Raw genomic sequence first — 17,687 nt, 5'->3', positions numbered from 1 at the left:
TGAATTGAGAATCATGAGTTGGGTATAAGATTAGTACTATTGATAATTGATACTCTGGACTTAAGTTAATTAGCAAGGAAAATTGAGGTGTGGGGTCAAAATAATTTTGGAAAATAAGTTGATTTGAAAAACATTTTCTAAATTATTTGTGCCAACCAAATATGAAAATATTGAAAACAATTTCCTTCATACCAAACACACCTTAGAGTGTGTTTGGTATGAAGGAAAATATTTTCTGGAAAATGTTTTCCAATTTTCTCATGTTTCGTTGGGACAAAAGTCTTGGAAAATGTTTTCCAAATCAACTCATTTACCTCAAAATTAAGGAAAATAACTTCCCTTCAAAAATTAAGGAAAACATTTTCCAAAATTCTCCTCCAACTTCAAATTACATTTTTTTTTGGCCAAAACATCATTAAAAAATATTTTCATTTTCAAAAAAAAAATTGGATATTGAAGTTTGATCAATTAAAGTCTAGGGTTATTAGTCTTTGTTGATTTGTTATAGGTTTATTATTGAGTTGTAGTAATTCCTAGATTTGTAACAAGAAGTGGGTTTGACTTCTTGGGAGTTGAGTCTTGAGAGAATTGTAACAAGAAGTGGGTTTGACTTCTTGGGAGAGAGGTTGTGAGAATTGTAAACAAGAAGTGGGTTTGACTTCTTGGGTGGTTAGAGTTAAGAAGAGTTGAGAGCTTTTGTAAACAAGAAGGGAGTTTGACTTCTTGTTGAGTGGAGAGTTTTCGATTATAGTTAATCGAAAAGGGTAGAAGTTTAGAGTTAGATTCATTGATTAACTGAGTTGTAAATCTTGAATTAATATAAAACTTCGGTGTGGTTTTTTCCTTCCTTGAGTTAGGAAGGTTTCCACGATAAATCTTTGTTTTATTGTGTTACTACAAAATTACAAGAACCTGATTCTTGTTCTAGGGGTAAGGTTTCTTCAATTGGTACCAGAGCAGGTCTTTTCATCAAAAGACTAACATCTTGAAAAGGATCAATGGATGCACCACCTACATCACAAGAAGGAGCTTCTCAAACTTGACCACCACTGTTTAATGGAAAGTATTATGGATGGTGGAAGAATCGCATGATGGATCATTTACTAGGAGAAAATCCAAACCTATGGGGAATCGATACCCATGAAGAATGGAATTGATGGAACCACTCAAGTACCAAAAGATAGGAATGAATGGAATGCTCAAATAAACTTGCAATTCAGAACAATGCTAAAGCAAAAAAGATATTGATATGTGAAATAGGTCCAGATGAATACAATCGAATATCATCATGTCAATATGCAAAAGCAATATGGGAAACTTTGCAAACTGCGCATGAAGGAACAACTCAGGTAAAGAAGTCTAAAATTGATAACTTGAACAGAAAATACGAACTGTTTCGAATGGCAAAAGGTGAAACAATCCATGAGATGCACACCAGGTTCAATGCTATCATTAATGAAATCTACTCACTAGGTGAAATAATTCCCAATGGGAAAGCAGTCAGAAAACTTGTGAGTGTTCTTCCAGAATCTTGGGAAAGCAAAGTAGAAGCCATTACTGAAGCCCGTGATCTAGATAAGTTAGTTATGGATGAACTCATTGGAAATCTCATGATCTATGAACTCCAAAAAAAAGAAGAAAAGGAAATTGGAGGCAAAAGAAAAGAAAAGAACCTGGTTCTTACAGGCACAACACCAGAAAATTTTGAGGACGAAAACATTGCGTTAATGACCAAAAGGTTCTTAAGAATGTTAAAAAAAGGACAAGTATTCCACGAAAGGAACTCTCAAAAAATCACTGAAAATCCAATAAATCAAGTATGTCACAAGTGTGGAAGTCTGGATCACTTTGTCAAGTTTTGTCCATTAAAAGCTCTAGAGAAAAAGAGGAATAGTTTGGAAAAGGAGAAGGAAATCAAGAATGATAAGTATATTCCCACAAACAGAAGAATGAGCAATCAAGAAGCGGATCTTTCAATGAAAAAGAGACTTTGCCGCTATGGGGAATTTATCATAAGATGAATTTGAGGATGGAAGGTTCGAAAATCAGTCACTACTTGCAATAGAACAATAAAATAAATATGATTTTCTTGCACTCATTGCTGAAACAGATTCTGAAGATGATGAAGAAGATGACAAACAAAGTAAGATAAGTTTTCATCACATCAAAGTAAATATTGAATCATATTCTAAAAAGGAACTAGAATCCTTATTGAGTACTCTTATAGATGCATATCAGTCAATCAATTTTGAAAGAGAACAAATGATGGAAAACTATGCATCTTTAAGAGAAGTCAATGAAAATATTGAGAAACGCAATCATTTTCTTCAAAACAAATTAAAAGAACAGATTAAAATCTTAGAGTTAAGTCACAAGGACAAAAACTCTGCTAGTGAACTTCAATTAGCTCTAGAAGAAAAAATAAAACTGTTAACCATAAATTGTCAAGCTTTAACAGAAAGGAATAGGTTGCTACAAGAAAATCTTGATCATACCAAACTGGATTTGGAACGAAATCTTAGATGGACCAGGTCCTCTGAAATTTTAACTCAGATTCTAGAAAGGCAAACCACTAGTCGAAGTGGGATAGGTTTTAAACAGAATAATCTTGTGTCACACACTATTCACATGTCTAAAAGTTTATGCACTCATTGTGGAAACTCAGGTCATTTAAAGAATCAATGTAAAACTTTATTTGAGGCTTTTCAGAAAAATGTTAAGTTCACAAAAAATGAAAAGACTGATACGGCTAAGAACCTGGTTCCAAATAAAAATGCTCCAAATAAAAGATTTTCTTATTTGCATTTATGGGCTAGAAGAAATCTTATTTGTCCTTTTACTCACATAAAGGGGACCAAGCTAATCTGGGTTCCCAAGACTAATCTTTGACTAGTGTTTCAGGTGAAGGTGAGAGGGAAAAGGCTAATTTGGTACATGAATAGTGCATGCTCCAAACAGGTGCTAAAAATGGTAGAAAATTTCCTCTCGCTCTTTGATTTTCAAGGAGACAGTTTATTCCTTGAAAAGGATGAGAAAAAAAAGTTGAAGAAAGTGACATGATATCAAACATCTTTGGTGATGAAAATTTAGGGAACACTGCATATGAACCTGGTTCACAGCTAACAATCATTGATGCACTTGCAACATGAATTACTACTAATATATGGTTCTGTAGATTGGGGGAATAGTAGAGCAATCGGGACAGTAAGAGTATGACACACATTTAGGGGGAACTTCGTTGTGTAAACATGGTCCTTGTTATTCATTGGAAGGTATTGAAAATTGACAAGGGTTGTTTCTCTTTGAATCAGCTTGAGATTCATCTGATCTAGGAGAATATGATGATGTGACATTCTCGTGAAGGCCTTGAATATGAAGAACTTTAGAAAAATCAGTCAAAGCATGGTCCTATCGAAACAAATTGATGCATTATCATGATTTCCTTTAATAATTGGCTAGTAAAAGAATAATCTTACGCTTGAGTAATTTTACAATGAATATCTGCTAACTCAACCTCGTACTGTAACAGGTACACACTCTTGTCACATCTCAAACAATGTTTAAAAAGTCTGCGGATGTTATCTCTACTCTTTGCTAACACCATTAAGTAAATCATAAAGAAACACAAAAAAGGGGGAAATCTGGTCTCTCTGTAATACTCAGGTATGTACCATCCTTTTTCAATGCATTAATTTCTTGAGTTTGGGTCAAACATAAGCACTAATGAACCTGGTCGATCATCAAAAATTTAACTTTCTTAAAGATCACCAAAAACCCTCTTTGACAAGAAGCACCGTTCAATCTCAAACTGCTCTAATGATGAAAATCTCAGTATTGAAGTCACTCATGCTTTAATTTAGGGTTAACCTTGCTTTACCACACACATCTGAACCAGGTTCACAAACTCCAAATTGATATTTCATCCATTCCAAGTGTATAACCTATCTATCTCTCAGGGGGAACAATTCTCATAGAAATAAATTGATGCTTGCTTTCATTATTGATACACACATCTCTTTATGCACCAAAATGTGGTGAATCTCTTACTTGTAGTTGATACTCCTTCATGAAAAAGGCTATAAAAAATAATCATGGAGGAATAAAAATTTACGGAGTAGTGTTAAAAAAAAGAATAAAAAAAATTGATGATGTACCTCATGTTTCTCTTGATGAAATTTCACATTCTAAGAAAGCTGATCAGAACGAAGGAGCTGGTGCACAATGGGCATACTGAATTTTTTTTTTATCAATGGCAGTAAACATCCCTTTCTTCCTCACTTTAGAAATCTTTGTCCCAATCCTCATCCTCAATTTTTAGGCTCTTTGATGTACTTATGTTTGTCTCATACTCATGATATCATATGTTTTAGATTAAGGGCATAAATTGGTACATATTTGTTTATTTCGTTTCTCATTGAAGATCTTAATTGTGTATGAGTTTAAGATGACTAATATCCTCAGATAAACTAACCATTTTGTTACAAGAAGTGTACTTGAAAGTGTTGCCTAAGTGGCTATGAGTTAAAAATGATATTGCACTCATTGAATGTTATTCGAGTTCTTTGGTTATTGGTTTGCAATGATGCCAAAAGGGGGAAATTATATAATGTGGATAGAAATATGCATAGTTTGTCATCATCAAAAAGGGGAAAATTGTTGGGAAATGAAAAAACACGAAGTTTGTAGTTTTGATGGATGACAAAGAGTTGTAGTTTTGATGAATAACAAATAGTCTTGATGTGTAATAAATCATTGGTTATCATCGTCAAAAAGGGGAAAATGTTGGAAAGTAGGAGAACAAATAAAGTAGTTTTGATGATTGATAAAGTGAAGGCATGGTGTCGCATGTGTACAATTATGAGAGATTGCGGCAAAGAAGAAAAAGTATCGAGGCAAAGAAGAAAAAGTGCAGAATTGTAAAGAAGGAAAAGAAGGAAACAAATATGGAAATAAATAAAGAAGGAAAGAAATAAAAAAAGTAGCAATTCAAGTCAAAGAAGGAAAGAAATAAAAAAGTAGCAATTCAAGTCAAAGAAGGAAAGAAATAAAGAAATTACAATTCAAGTCAAATAAGGAAAGAAGTAAATATATACAAGTTCAAGAAGGAAAAGGCTTTGTAATTCCTTTTCTTGTAGAAGTTGAAGGCAAATCAAATCTATAAAAGGATTAAAAAGTTGAATGAAAAAAGTATCTTTGCATAAACTCAAATCGAGATAATTTATCAGCAAAGTCAGAACAATTGCCATTGCATATTCACGAAGTATATCATCTTGAGAGCAGTATTTTCTGGAGAAAAAACGCAGGCCTTTGTCACAGAAACGCAAGGACCAGGTTCACCTTCATCACAACAAAATAAGGACTAGGTTCACGAAACCTGTTCTACTCAGAACTATTGGATATTGAAGTTTGATCAATTAAAGTCTAGGGTTATTAGTCTTTGTTGATTTGTTCTAGGTTTATTATTGAGTTGTAATAATTCCTAGATTTGCAACAAGAAGTGGGTTTGACTTCTTGGGAGTTGAGTCTTGAGAGAATTGTAACAAGAAGTGGGTTTGACTTCTTGGGAGTTGAGTCTTGAGAGAATTGTAACAAGAAGTGGGTTTGACTTCTTGAGAGAGAGGTTGTGAGATTTGTAAACAAGAAGTGGGTTTGATTTCTTGGGTGGTTAGAGTTAAGAAGAGTTGAGAACTTTTGTAAACAAGAAGAGAGTTTGACTTCTTGTTGAGTGAAGAGTTTTCGATTATAGTTATCAAAAATGGTAGAAGTTTAGAGTTAGATTCATTGATTAACTGAGTTGTAAATTTTGAATTAATATAAAACTTCGGTGTGGTTTTTTCTTTCCTTGAGTAAGGAAGGTTTCCACTATAAATCTTTGTTTTATTGTGTTACTACAAAATTACAAGAACCTGATTCTTGTTCTAGGGGTAAGGTTTCTTCAATTGGTATCAGAGCAGGTCTTTTCATCAAAAGACTAACATCTTGAAAAGGATCAATGGATGCACCACCTACATCACAAGAAGGAGCTTCTCAAACTCGACCACCACTGTTTAATGGAAAGTATTATGGATGGTGGAAGAATCGTATGATGGATCATTTACTAGGAGAAAATCCAGACCTATGGGGAGTCGTGTTGGACGGTCCAACCATACCCATGAAGAATGAAATTGATGGAACCACTCAAGTACCAAAAGATAGGAAAGAACGGAATGCTGCAGATAAACTTGCAATTCAGAACAATGCTAAAGCAAAAAAGATCTTGATATGCGGAATAGGTCCAGATGAATACAATCGAATATCATCATGTCAAGATGCAAAAGCAATATGGGAAACTTTGCAAACTGCGCATGAAGGAACAACTCAGGTAAAGAAGTCTAAAATTGATAACTTGAACAGACAATACGAACTGTTTCGAATCTTTTATGCTTTTGAAAGCTAAATCCAAGAAAAATGTATAACTTACAGAAGTCCCATACAATTGGGGGCTACCCGGCCAGAAAGTTTCTCCAATTACAAAAATCTCAATTTTGTCATTGCTCTCAAATACATTCCTTGGTTGTCCCCTACTACCAGTTCACCGAACTCTTCTTGGTGTCTTAGTACACCTTATATATATATATCCATCCACATATATTATTTATACATTGAAAAAAAATCATTTTCCTCAACGAGTTTATTTCTTTTTCAATCCTTACCAACTCAAATCTCATCTAAACAGTTCAAATTTTAGATATGAGTTTCTCTCAATACTTCAAGTCGTTTGAATACTATCACTACAACAAAAACAACTTTTAGCAGCATTAAATATTGACAACTAATAAAGAGTGTTAAAGTCTTTACCGGCGTTAGTTAAGTATCATTGAAATCAATGTCGCTAAAGGTTTTAGGGACATGTACAATGACAATTGCCGCTAAAAATACATATTTAGCGGCAATTAAGAATTAAATGCCGCTAATGGTTATTTTTGTTGTAGTGTATTCATCCTAAACGATTCACGTTTGCCGCAAGTCGTATTTCAAAATTTGAGCTTTAAAATTTTTAATGCTGGATTGCAATGGACATCAACTCAAATCTTCCTCTAATTAAATAGTCAAATGTTTATATATTATCTTCTTTCCATGTTTTGATTCTTTTGAAACGATTCACATTTACAACATTTCAAATTTTACAAATTATTCACATTTTCCTCCTCTCTTTACTTCAGTGGAGGACGACAACAAAATTGAAATTATGCTCTAAATTTCAAAGGGTAAAGGGAAGTTGAATCAAAGTTCAACAAATACAATTACCCAAATATGAAAAAAAAATATAGAGCATAGTTAAATTGACAAGTTCCCATTACCTTGCAACAAATTGCAGTTCCAAATGCACTACACTTACAAGAATAGTGGTTAAATGATCATTTTGAGTAATAAGTAATAATTGAGTTGTTTTGAATTACGATTTTTGACCAAATTGACATTTTGCATAATTTTCCTTTGGGTTAGAGATTAATCCGCCCAACTTTTTCTAAGTTTTGATTGGTGTTTCTTATAATTTGTTTAATTACATCATAAAAGTTATCACAACTTTATATGACAGTTTTAATAGAAAATAATTTTAAAATATTTTGACATTTTGAATGGATAAATTTGGGCTGCATAAGGTTCAACTTGTAGATGGATTGAATTGGGTACAACTACTTCTTATATTTTAGGAAAAATGCACAAGTACCCCTTAACCTATGCTCGAAATCTCAGAGACACACTTGTACTATACTAAGGTCCTATTACCCTTCTGAACTTATTTTATAAATATTTTTCTACCCTTTTCGACCTACGTGACACTAATTAAAATAAAGTCAATCAGTTTTGAGCCCACAAGTTAGTGTCACGTAGGCCGAAAAGGTGCAGAAAATTATTAATAAAATAAGTCCAGGGGATAATAAGACTTTAGTATAGTATAAGTGTGTCTCCGAGATTTCGGACATAGGTTGAGGAGGTACTTGTGCATTATTCCTATATTTTATAATAATTAGGTAAACTATTCGCTCTTTGTGTGGTGGTAAACTACGCCAATAATCTACTTGTGAGCATTTGATGATATAAGTGTTTTCAAGATGGTACAACCCTATAACAAAATTTTATAGAATATTTTATCCTAAAAAGATATGAAATGTTTTTTTAATCTTAAAACGAAAAAGATTTTATTCTAAGTGTTTATGGATTTTGTTATTAATTCTTTATTTGATTGTAGTTGTTCATCACCAAAGTCTTCCGAAAAGATATGTAATTGTTTCATTGTCTATGCTTGTATTTTCAAAAAGTAGTACAAACATTTTATTCATCAATTGCGAGATTTTTTTTTCCTATTCAAGGCATCTACATAAAGAATCTAAATATTATACATCTTATACAATTAGTTGTGTACTTGATAAGTTTATCAAAATATAAAAACATATCTCTTGGATTTCAATGAAATAACGTATCTCGCTCAAATAATTTGGATTTAATGATGTCTTGGCATGCCCCTTATTCAAAATCATATGCAGTCGATGACACTACTTTGATAGACAAAAGGTATATTTGTTGTTTATGTTTCGATCAATATGATTAAAACTTTATTTTTTGAAACTTTAATCTAAATTTTATAAGGAGATAATTATTTCTTTAATGATAATTACTTCTTTAATATTTGATTAATATAGATTCATCCTAATTTACGGGGTAATTTATTGACTCCTACCCAACATTTGAACCCCCAAATATTTGATTAAGGTTGAGTACAATACTTACAATCCCTACATTCCTTTATTTTTTAGATGTTACTAATCGATCAAATATCCTGATAAGATAAAAGTTGAATAAATAAAACTCCAAAGTAGTGTGGAACCACCATAACTTTTGAACACTCAAAGTCCCTTCTTGGATATCTCACGGACCTTTTAGCCACTGAAAACTCTATCAAGATTAAAGTCATTAATTTTACAAGTTTAAGAACTCTAATCTACATGACACAATAGTCAAATGATTACATTAACCTCTTGATTAACATATCTTTACTTCAGCATAATGATCAAAAGCATAAACATGAACAACAATGTTTAAAACATGTACTCAAAAATAATAATTAACAAAATAAGCATAAATTAATGACCGTAAAAAACATATCAGGATCTTTAATACTAAAATAAAATATATAGGAAAAAGTTGAGTCCACTGAATGCACATTTTCCCTAAGAAAGTTATTTCATTCTAGTACCCGAGATTTAAAGGAATGGATCCTCTCAGGATAGAACGATTCTATTCACCAGTGTGTTGATACAAAAACAATGGTGTCAGTTAGACACAACAGGAGCAAAGCGCACAATTATTTAACTATGCAAAAGAAGAAGAAGTAGTTCAAAATTTTTGTTTTGTTAAAATATGAGAAAAGTTCTTTTATTTATAGATAACAAAGGGCAGTGTGAATAAATGCTTATTGTTCATTATCAGAAAGGTCACAACTCTTTGGAAAAGTCGCAATCTTTCATAAAAGTCATAATTTTTTTATAAAAGTTTCAACTCTTCATAAAAGTCGTGACTCTTCATTAAAGTTGCAACTCTTCGTAAAAGTTGCAACTCTACGTAAAAATCACAACTTTTCCTAAAGTCACAACTTTTCGTAAAAGGAAACACTAATTTTGAAAATAAATAAGTAAAAAGAGAATCCCAATTTGGAGTGACGTCACATAAGCGGGTCTAGGATTCTCTTTTATATAAATATAGATATGATAATTCATCCATTTGATAAGGTATATTGTTTGTATTTTGTATTTCTCCTATGTTTGCTATATTTTTCGTCATTAAAAAGTTTCAAGGAATATTATCTAAATATTTTTTTACTATATTATTTAAAATTCTCTATTATTTGAAACAACTATAAGAATTTCTAGTCTCTAATTTTCGACACTTTACACGATATAGCGATCGATTACATCATTTTATGTGATGTACCATGACATACGTGATGTATTGGATTATTGGTGATGTATCCGGAATCGAGACGCGATGTATCAGAATTTTGAGGGATATATATGAAATCAGGAAACAATGTATTGGGATGTATCCGGATTTCACCAAATTTGAATGATTTTTGTAATTTGAAAAAAAAAAAGTAGGAATAAGATGTAATTAGCTCTTACTACTATGAGATTTGGGTAGAATTTCCAAGCTTCAAAGCTCAAAGTTAAAATTTGGTTTGTGACAAATGTGAGTCATTTTGATTGAATAATATATGGAAAAGCAGAAACCGACAAGATCTCATCTCTAAATTTTGGGATTGGTTTTTTAGAGGAGATTTGAGCGGGATGTCTCCAATTTTAAAATATGACCTATCTCAAATATAAAATTGAGAATGTTTAGAGGAGATTTGAACTGGTCGAGATTGAATTTAAATATCAACTCGTTGAAAATATACATCTTTGTTACATAGTTATACATCATCTAGACACAAGTACATACTATTTATACAAATTCAATACATTATATACATACTGGTACATTACATATTCATATGACCTTTTTGTTAGAAAATATTTTTTGTTGTTGTTTGTATCACTATTTCTAAGCCATTTTATATGTAGATGAAACTTATATTCGGTGTGAATACAATTAGTTTATAGTATATCTATGAAATTTTTCCCTTTTTTATATTGTATAGCCGTTGATCGAAATAATAATCGATGAAACATTATTTTTATGAGTATATATTAAAATTAACATACATACTTTATAAATAATAATTGATATGCATATTTTATACAGAATATACACATATTAGCAAATGTAATTATTTTCAGTTTCTTAGCTTGATCAAATGTGTAACCTTCCTTAAATATACGGGATTAGGTGGATTGTATTTGTATAAGTTATATTTTACCACCCCTTATTATTTATCAGTATTGACATAAAAATAGGAAAATAATCGACAACGAAAAAAGAAGGAAGGCCATATTCTAATTAAATGAGGTGAGAGCCATGTCCAAGCTTAAAGAAACATTTGAAAAAAATAATAAAATAAAATTCTACAAAGAAGTATTTTTTAAAAAAAAAAATTCTCGTGTGTGATTAGTGAATTGAAAAATATATTTTTTTAAAATATCTTTTTTGTATAAGTTGAAAATACTTTTTCAAAAAAATAGTTTCCAACCTAAACTTCAATCTTGATAATTGATGTGACAACCGACACCAACATTGACCCAACACCCAACTCCAACCTGAAACCCGACCCGACCCGACCCTAAATTTAACCTAAACCTAACCCTAACCATTCGACACCGGACCTGAGACCCGATCTCGACCCAAAACCCAAGACCTGACCCTATCTGAGACCCACCCCAACCCTAGACTCAACCCCAATCCAAGACATGACCCCCGACCCCCACCTCGACTTGAGACCTGAGTCCGACCCCAATATTGAACTTTGATAAACCTTGACATCAACATTGGGATTTCGATTTCCGAACCCTGACTAACATTGACACTTGAATGGAGACACGATTTCGAATTGGAGCCTGACCCTCACTTAGGACCCAATTTTCAAAACGAGATCGTCTTCAACATTAGACCTTAACATCTGACCCCGACGCCCAACTCGAAAACCTATCCCAACACGTGATTCAAGATCCGACCCTGCTCTATCCAAAATCCAGGAGTTGGGTCTCGAATTGAGGTCCAGAGTTGAGTCTTGAATTGAGAATCATGAGTTGGGTATAAGATTAGTACTATTGATAATTGATACTCTGGACTTAAGTTAATTAGCAAGGAAAATTGAGGTGTGGGGTCAAAATAATTTTGGAAAATAAGTTGATTTGAAAAACATTTTCTAAATTATTTGTGCCAACCAAACATGAAAATATTGAAAACAATTTCCTTCATACCAAACACACTCTAAGGTGTGTTTGGTATGAAGGAAAATATTTTTTGGAAAATGTTTTCCAATTTTCTCATGTTTCGTTGGAACAAAAGTCTTGGAAAATATTTTCCAAATCAACTCATTTACCTCAAAGTTAAGGAAAATAACTTCCCTTCAAAAATTAAGGAAAACATTTTCCAAAACTCTCATCCAACTTCAAATTACATTTTTTTGGCCAAAACATCATTAAAAAATATTTTCATTTTCAAAAAAAAAATTTCACCCGATCCCTGACGCGCCACCCCACCCACCACCGGTCAGCCCCCCTCCCCCTCCCAAATAAATTTAAGTTCATTTTTAAAAATATTTTTATTTTTAAACTCCTCCCTCCCTCCCCTCCCCCCCCCCCCCCCCCTAACTCCAAAAAAATTAATTTTATTTTTAAAAAATATTTTCAACTTCAAAATAAATATTGAGAAATCACATATCTCAATGTTCTTTTTATAAATAAACATTGAGAAAAAGGCCTAAAATATCTTTGAAGTATTAGAAATGGTACAAAATTACCCTTCATCCACCTATTGGCTCCAAAATGTCCTACTCATCCAGTTATTGGCTCCAAAATACCCTTGTCATCCACCTTTGGGTTCAAAATTGACCACTTATTTAACGATTTTAAATTTAAACTATTTATATATTCTTTAAAATACGTGGGACTCAACTATTTGTTATAATTTAAATTATTAGTATAATTTATAAATCAATCCACTACCCACTCATTACAAATTAAACTCTACCAAATTAATAAACCCGTCAAATTACTAATCCAACAACAACAAAGCTACTGTCAATGAATGTTTTTAAAAATGTGAGGCAAAAATATCTATAGAAGTAAATTATCATACATTCAAGTGTCTAAATAAAACAATAAATTAAAAGTCTGTCTATGTTCATCTTAATTATTCTTTTGTCTCAATTATGTGATGTTACTTTATAGATAATTTTTTTTAAAAAAAATAATATATTAAAGGTTTTAAAACAAACCATAAATATTTATAAAATTATATTTTAAAGAATACATGAATTAATTCGGGATGTACTACTTCTTTTACCTTTAATGATAAATTTTGAATTCAAGCTTGAAAGAGAATCCTATCGAAAGTGTCCTCCTAAATAAGCGGCTCAACTTAAATTTAATTGGGCTTCTATTCAGACTCGAATAATTTTGGATGTCATTTTTTGAAATCTATAATTTTGTCGTGTTTTAATAGTGTTTATGGCGATTTTGATATTACAATTGGTTTATTAATTGGGTGGGGTTTAGTTAGTTATGAGTGGGTAGTGGGTTGGTTTACAAATTATATTAATAAATTAAATTATAACCAATTGTTGAGCGTCAAATATTAAACAATTTAATTTTAAAGCCGTTAAATAAGTGGTCAGTTTTGAACTCAAAGGTAGATGAGAAGGGCATTTGGAGCCAATAGGTGGATGAAGGATAATTTTATACTATTTTCAATATTTCGAGAATATTTTAGGCCTTTTTTTACGATCACAAACTTTTAAATACACAAAGTATAATTATAAAAAATCACTAGTCAACATTATTATTAATTAACTCGAACAATCATCATAAGTCTTCGATCGATTCTATTAATAGTTTAAATCTTGATAACAACTCTATCCATACTCGTTTTTTTGCACATACGCGTTATGTTCAATTTCAAAGCACCTGATTCTGCCGAACTCAGGATCCTATATATTATTGAATCTGAGAATATTAACTTTACGTAGTGTAGAATTCTAATTTCATCAAAAAGTTCTCGTTATCTTTATTTAAAATAATATCTTGGCCTCTCCCGTTCTAGGTCCACTCACCCAAAAAAAAAAAAATTAGGAGTATCACATGGGAAGAGATAGAGAAAGTGAAGAGGTAGGTAGGTAGGTAAGGGTATTTTAGGACAGCCACACGAGTCTTGTTGTGCATACCTAATTAAGCACATGATATCCACAACCATATGAGTTGGCTCTTACCTTATCATTTGCCTACCCTCACTTCTCTTTCACGATTCATGTCTCCTCTCATCTCCAATAATAACAACAATAATAATAAAAATAGGAAGGGAGACGAGCGAGATTGGAAAGAGAGGCGAGCGAGATTGGTATATATCTCAGATACATGTGAACAGTGAATCACATGAAACATATAATACATGTAACTGATGTGATTTGCATGTATCTGGAATACTAGATACATGAGAGAGTGGCGAGTGAGATGAGAGAGACGAACGAGATTTGTTATGTATCTTACATACATGTGAATTCACTTGGACACAATGTAATTAGAACAAGTTACATCTATTTTTGACCTAATTTATTTGAGATACATGTATATGGATGTATCTGGAGGTACCAAAATATGATGAGTTATGCAATATTGCAAACTAAGTGTATCTGAATAATTAACTCTGAAATTTATATAAATAAATAAAAAGATATCAATACAATTTGTTTATATTATACTAGAGAGAGTCATGGAATTATTCTTTCAAAACTCATGGCTTTAAAACATTGTCTTCAACTTATTGATTTTTAGGTATAAATTTATAATTTATGTCTTAACTCGAAAATATTGATTTCAGATGAACTAAAACTCCTTTTACTTAACCAATGATGCATGTAAGTTCATCCACCCTCTTGCCTCGATATTTATGAACAAATAAATGTTATTTACTCATTTTCAACACTCTTCTTTTGTATCCCCATTAGTGAGGAAAGGGAAAGATCGATTTGAGGGAGCACCAACTTACTTTACTCTCTATAAATGTACCTAACACAACTTACTTTGGTGGAGGGTGGTGTGGGGTAGAGTGGGGGAGTTAAAGAAAGGACACAAGAAATTAATGCTTTGGATGTTAGATAGGATTGAACTAACAGACAAATAACCAATTAAATTTGAATTTTAAAATAAATATTTTATTTTAAACTAAATTCCATATCATTGAAATGAGCCACTCTTTAGTAGCAAGTAGTAATAATTTCATGAAAGTCAATCATATTTTATGTGGTACAATTAAAACATAAGCTATAATTAGAGGTAAGTGTGGTAGTAAAATTCATGAGTATTGCAACCCACCGCTCTCTCTTACTTATTCATTTTGGATTTTGCACGCACGTATCTTAATACATAATGATTAATATAAAAAATTTACTGTAATATTTATATTGTCATGTTAAACATAATAAACAGAAGTGAAAATAAAATATTGAACAGATAAAGTGATCAGACAAAGATAATTAAAGAGGTGGAGAGCCCCTTGTTTAATTAGAATATGACTCGAAAGGAATCAAAAGGTGAAACGAGTAGGTAAAATTACACATATGAGACCAGACAAGTGGACATCTCTCTCTTTAATTCTTTCTCTTTCAAGCCATCAAAGCCAAGATAATGGAAAAAGTTTTAGGAACTTTCATTCATAGGTACGAGTTGTTATCAAAGTTATTTTCTAAGATAGAGGACATTATATTTGTGGTGGTGGGTGCTTAAAAAAAACAAAACAAGAAAAATCTAAGTAGGAGGTAAATAATATTTATATACTTTATCATATAGCAAAAAAAAAAAAAGTGAATAAACAACCACCCTCCTCCATTATATTGAACCCTATATTGTTGCCAAAACTTGAACCACAAGGTTTGTGATATGAGTTTGTCTGAGAGTATAAATTATTTTTACATATAATTATAATAAATAATCTATTTTATTTTTAAAGATTATATAATTCTTTTTACATTGATAATTTATATAATTATTTACACTCTTTAAGCAAAGAGAGGAAACAAATAAAAAGAGAGAAGTGGAAGGTGAACCAAACTCCATGAGTAACTACCATCACACCCCACACAAATCTTTTTTCCTTCAAATTTCCTTTGCTTCTTTAGTAGTAAAGCATCGGAACTAATAGTATGTATGTGAGTTTGATAGATCATTTAGTTAGTTTTGTTTAAATAATATATTTGTATTAATAAATTTATTGAATATATACAATTATTAAATTCAGAATTTAATTACTATCACTTAGAATTGTTAATATAAAATTGAGAACCGAAATTTTAGCTTGGTCTTCCGCCTAGTACTATGTCTTCTAGAAACTCTAGCAACACACTAGCTCAATCTCTAGTTTACTTGTATGCTAGAATACCAATATAATGAAAAGAAAAAGAAAACCTCCAGCCATATCTTATCATCTAAAAATTGTATTAATTATTATAATTAGTAAAATATTGTAAACCAAAAGCACATCGCCCAATTTTTCACCAAACGCTCGCTACAACTAACTTACCAGATATCACTATTACTAAATTATAAATGAAAACGAAAAGAGTTTATAACTTCTATATATTAAGAACCTTTATATTTTACCGATCGTCAGAATATAATTTTAAAAAAAATGTTCCAACTACAGTTAATTTATTTTTGGAATTTCCTGTTTCTACATGACACACGTTACTATAACCGATAAAGTATTTAGCAGCAATTAATATATTTAATTAACAATAATAATAAATATGAATATTTACCATCAACACTCGTGTCACTAAAGACTTTAACGACTCTAAATATAATAGCATTAACTCAATTACTGTTAAATATTTTTATAATGATAAATATTGTTACATCATAAAAATATAAATTCCTAGTTAGTACAATTTGATTGATCATTGATGTGTGATGATATACTTTCTTTTGTGATGTGTGGGGTAAAAAGTGTATAGAATTTATCTAATGGAGCACCATAAATTAATAAAATCCGATAAGGTTGTTAGTTTATAAACAATAAAATTAATTAATATTGGTAGAGTTAATAATTGTGGTACATGTTGCCCATATGGTTGGGTTAGCTAAATAATTAATAACAGGTTGTTCAGAGTTTGGACAGAAACGAAAAAGAAAGACAAATTAAATCAAATCACACTCCTGGCCCCTTTCTCCTCATTAACCACTAATTTAATAACTCATCACTTTATACCTACCTCATAGTTAATGACTTCCTCACTTTTACTCCTCTATTTATTATCAGTATATATATTTTTTGTATTATTAGTAAATTTTACCTAGTATTGAAGTGTATAATCTTATAATTTAAAAGTTTAATATATTAGAATATATTTTTATTGGTTAATTATATTCTCAATGACACCCTCAGGTGAGTCTGATTTCTTTTCTGGATCAAACATGTGGAGTTTTTTTATATGAATGTCGATGATCACATACTTCAACATGATAAGAGGAGATAAAGATTTTGAGATCGAATCTCGCTACCACTCATATGCCAAACGATTTTTCATGTGCTTGGCTCAATAATTTGATTTGTCTTATACTCTGTGAAAGTTAAAAAGAATATTCATACTACCAGTGCAATTTAATCTTCCATAGGAAATCATTAATGATAATATACGTGTGTAATTCTCATAAATGAAGTATGATAAAATAGAATGTAACAAACTTTACCTCATCTTTTGAGGGGTAAAGAGACGATTTTCCATCTGAGATATAATTACACACGTAAATATATAGTGATGATAATGTAGATGCAAATACTATATTTAAAAGAAAGAATGCCCATCAGATCAGCCACTCCCACAAACCTGTCTCACCAACTCACATCTAGAAGCAATTAGTGTCACTACTCCCCCACACCCTACCCCCTGCCCCACCCCACCCCACCCCACAAGGGACTCTCTTTTATCTATTGAGTCAAAAGCTTATATAACCCCACTTCAAGACTTAAAAAGGCAGGCTTTGATTCTCAAGCAT

General features: G+C 31.4%; 2 protein-coding genes across 2 annotated transcripts; both read left to right on the top strand.

The window, feature by feature from the left end:
- Positions 1-1,190: 1,190 nt before the first annotated feature.
- Positions 1,191-2,021, top strand: LOC138338936 (uncharacterized). The gene has a single exon (XM_069290024.1). It carries the CDS (start codon positions 1,191-1,193, stop codon positions 2,019-2,021), a length of 831 nt encoding a protein of 276 aa, XP_069146125.1.
- Positions 2,022-5,992: 3,971 nt separating this feature from the next.
- Positions 5,993-6,436, top strand: LOC138338935 (uncharacterized). Its single transcript, XM_069290023.1, has one exon. It carries the CDS (start codon positions 5,993-5,995, stop codon positions 6,434-6,436), a length of 444 nt encoding a protein of 147 aa, XP_069146124.1.
- The last annotated feature ends 11,251 nt before the right edge of the window (positions 6,437-17,687 follow it).

Source organism: Solanum lycopersicum, chromosome 10 (genome assembly GCF_036512215.1).
Source record: "Solanum lycopersicum chromosome 10, SLM_r2.1".
Lineage (NCBI taxonomy): Eukaryota > Viridiplantae > Streptophyta > Magnoliopsida > Solanales > Solanaceae > Solanum > Solanum lycopersicum.
The sequence above is the reverse complement of the archived record's forward strand: the minus strand, read 5'-3'. Positions and strand labels throughout refer to the sequence as shown.

Excerpts from the sequence above, each read along its gene's own strand:
- LOC138338936 (XM_069290024.1), top strand. The coding sequence starts at position 1,191 with ATGGAATGCTCAAATAAACTTGCAATTCAGAACAATGCTAAAGCAAAA.
- LOC138338935 (XM_069290023.1), top strand. The coding sequence starts at position 5,993 with ATGGATGCACCACCTACATCACAAGAAGGAGCTTCTCAAACTCGACCA.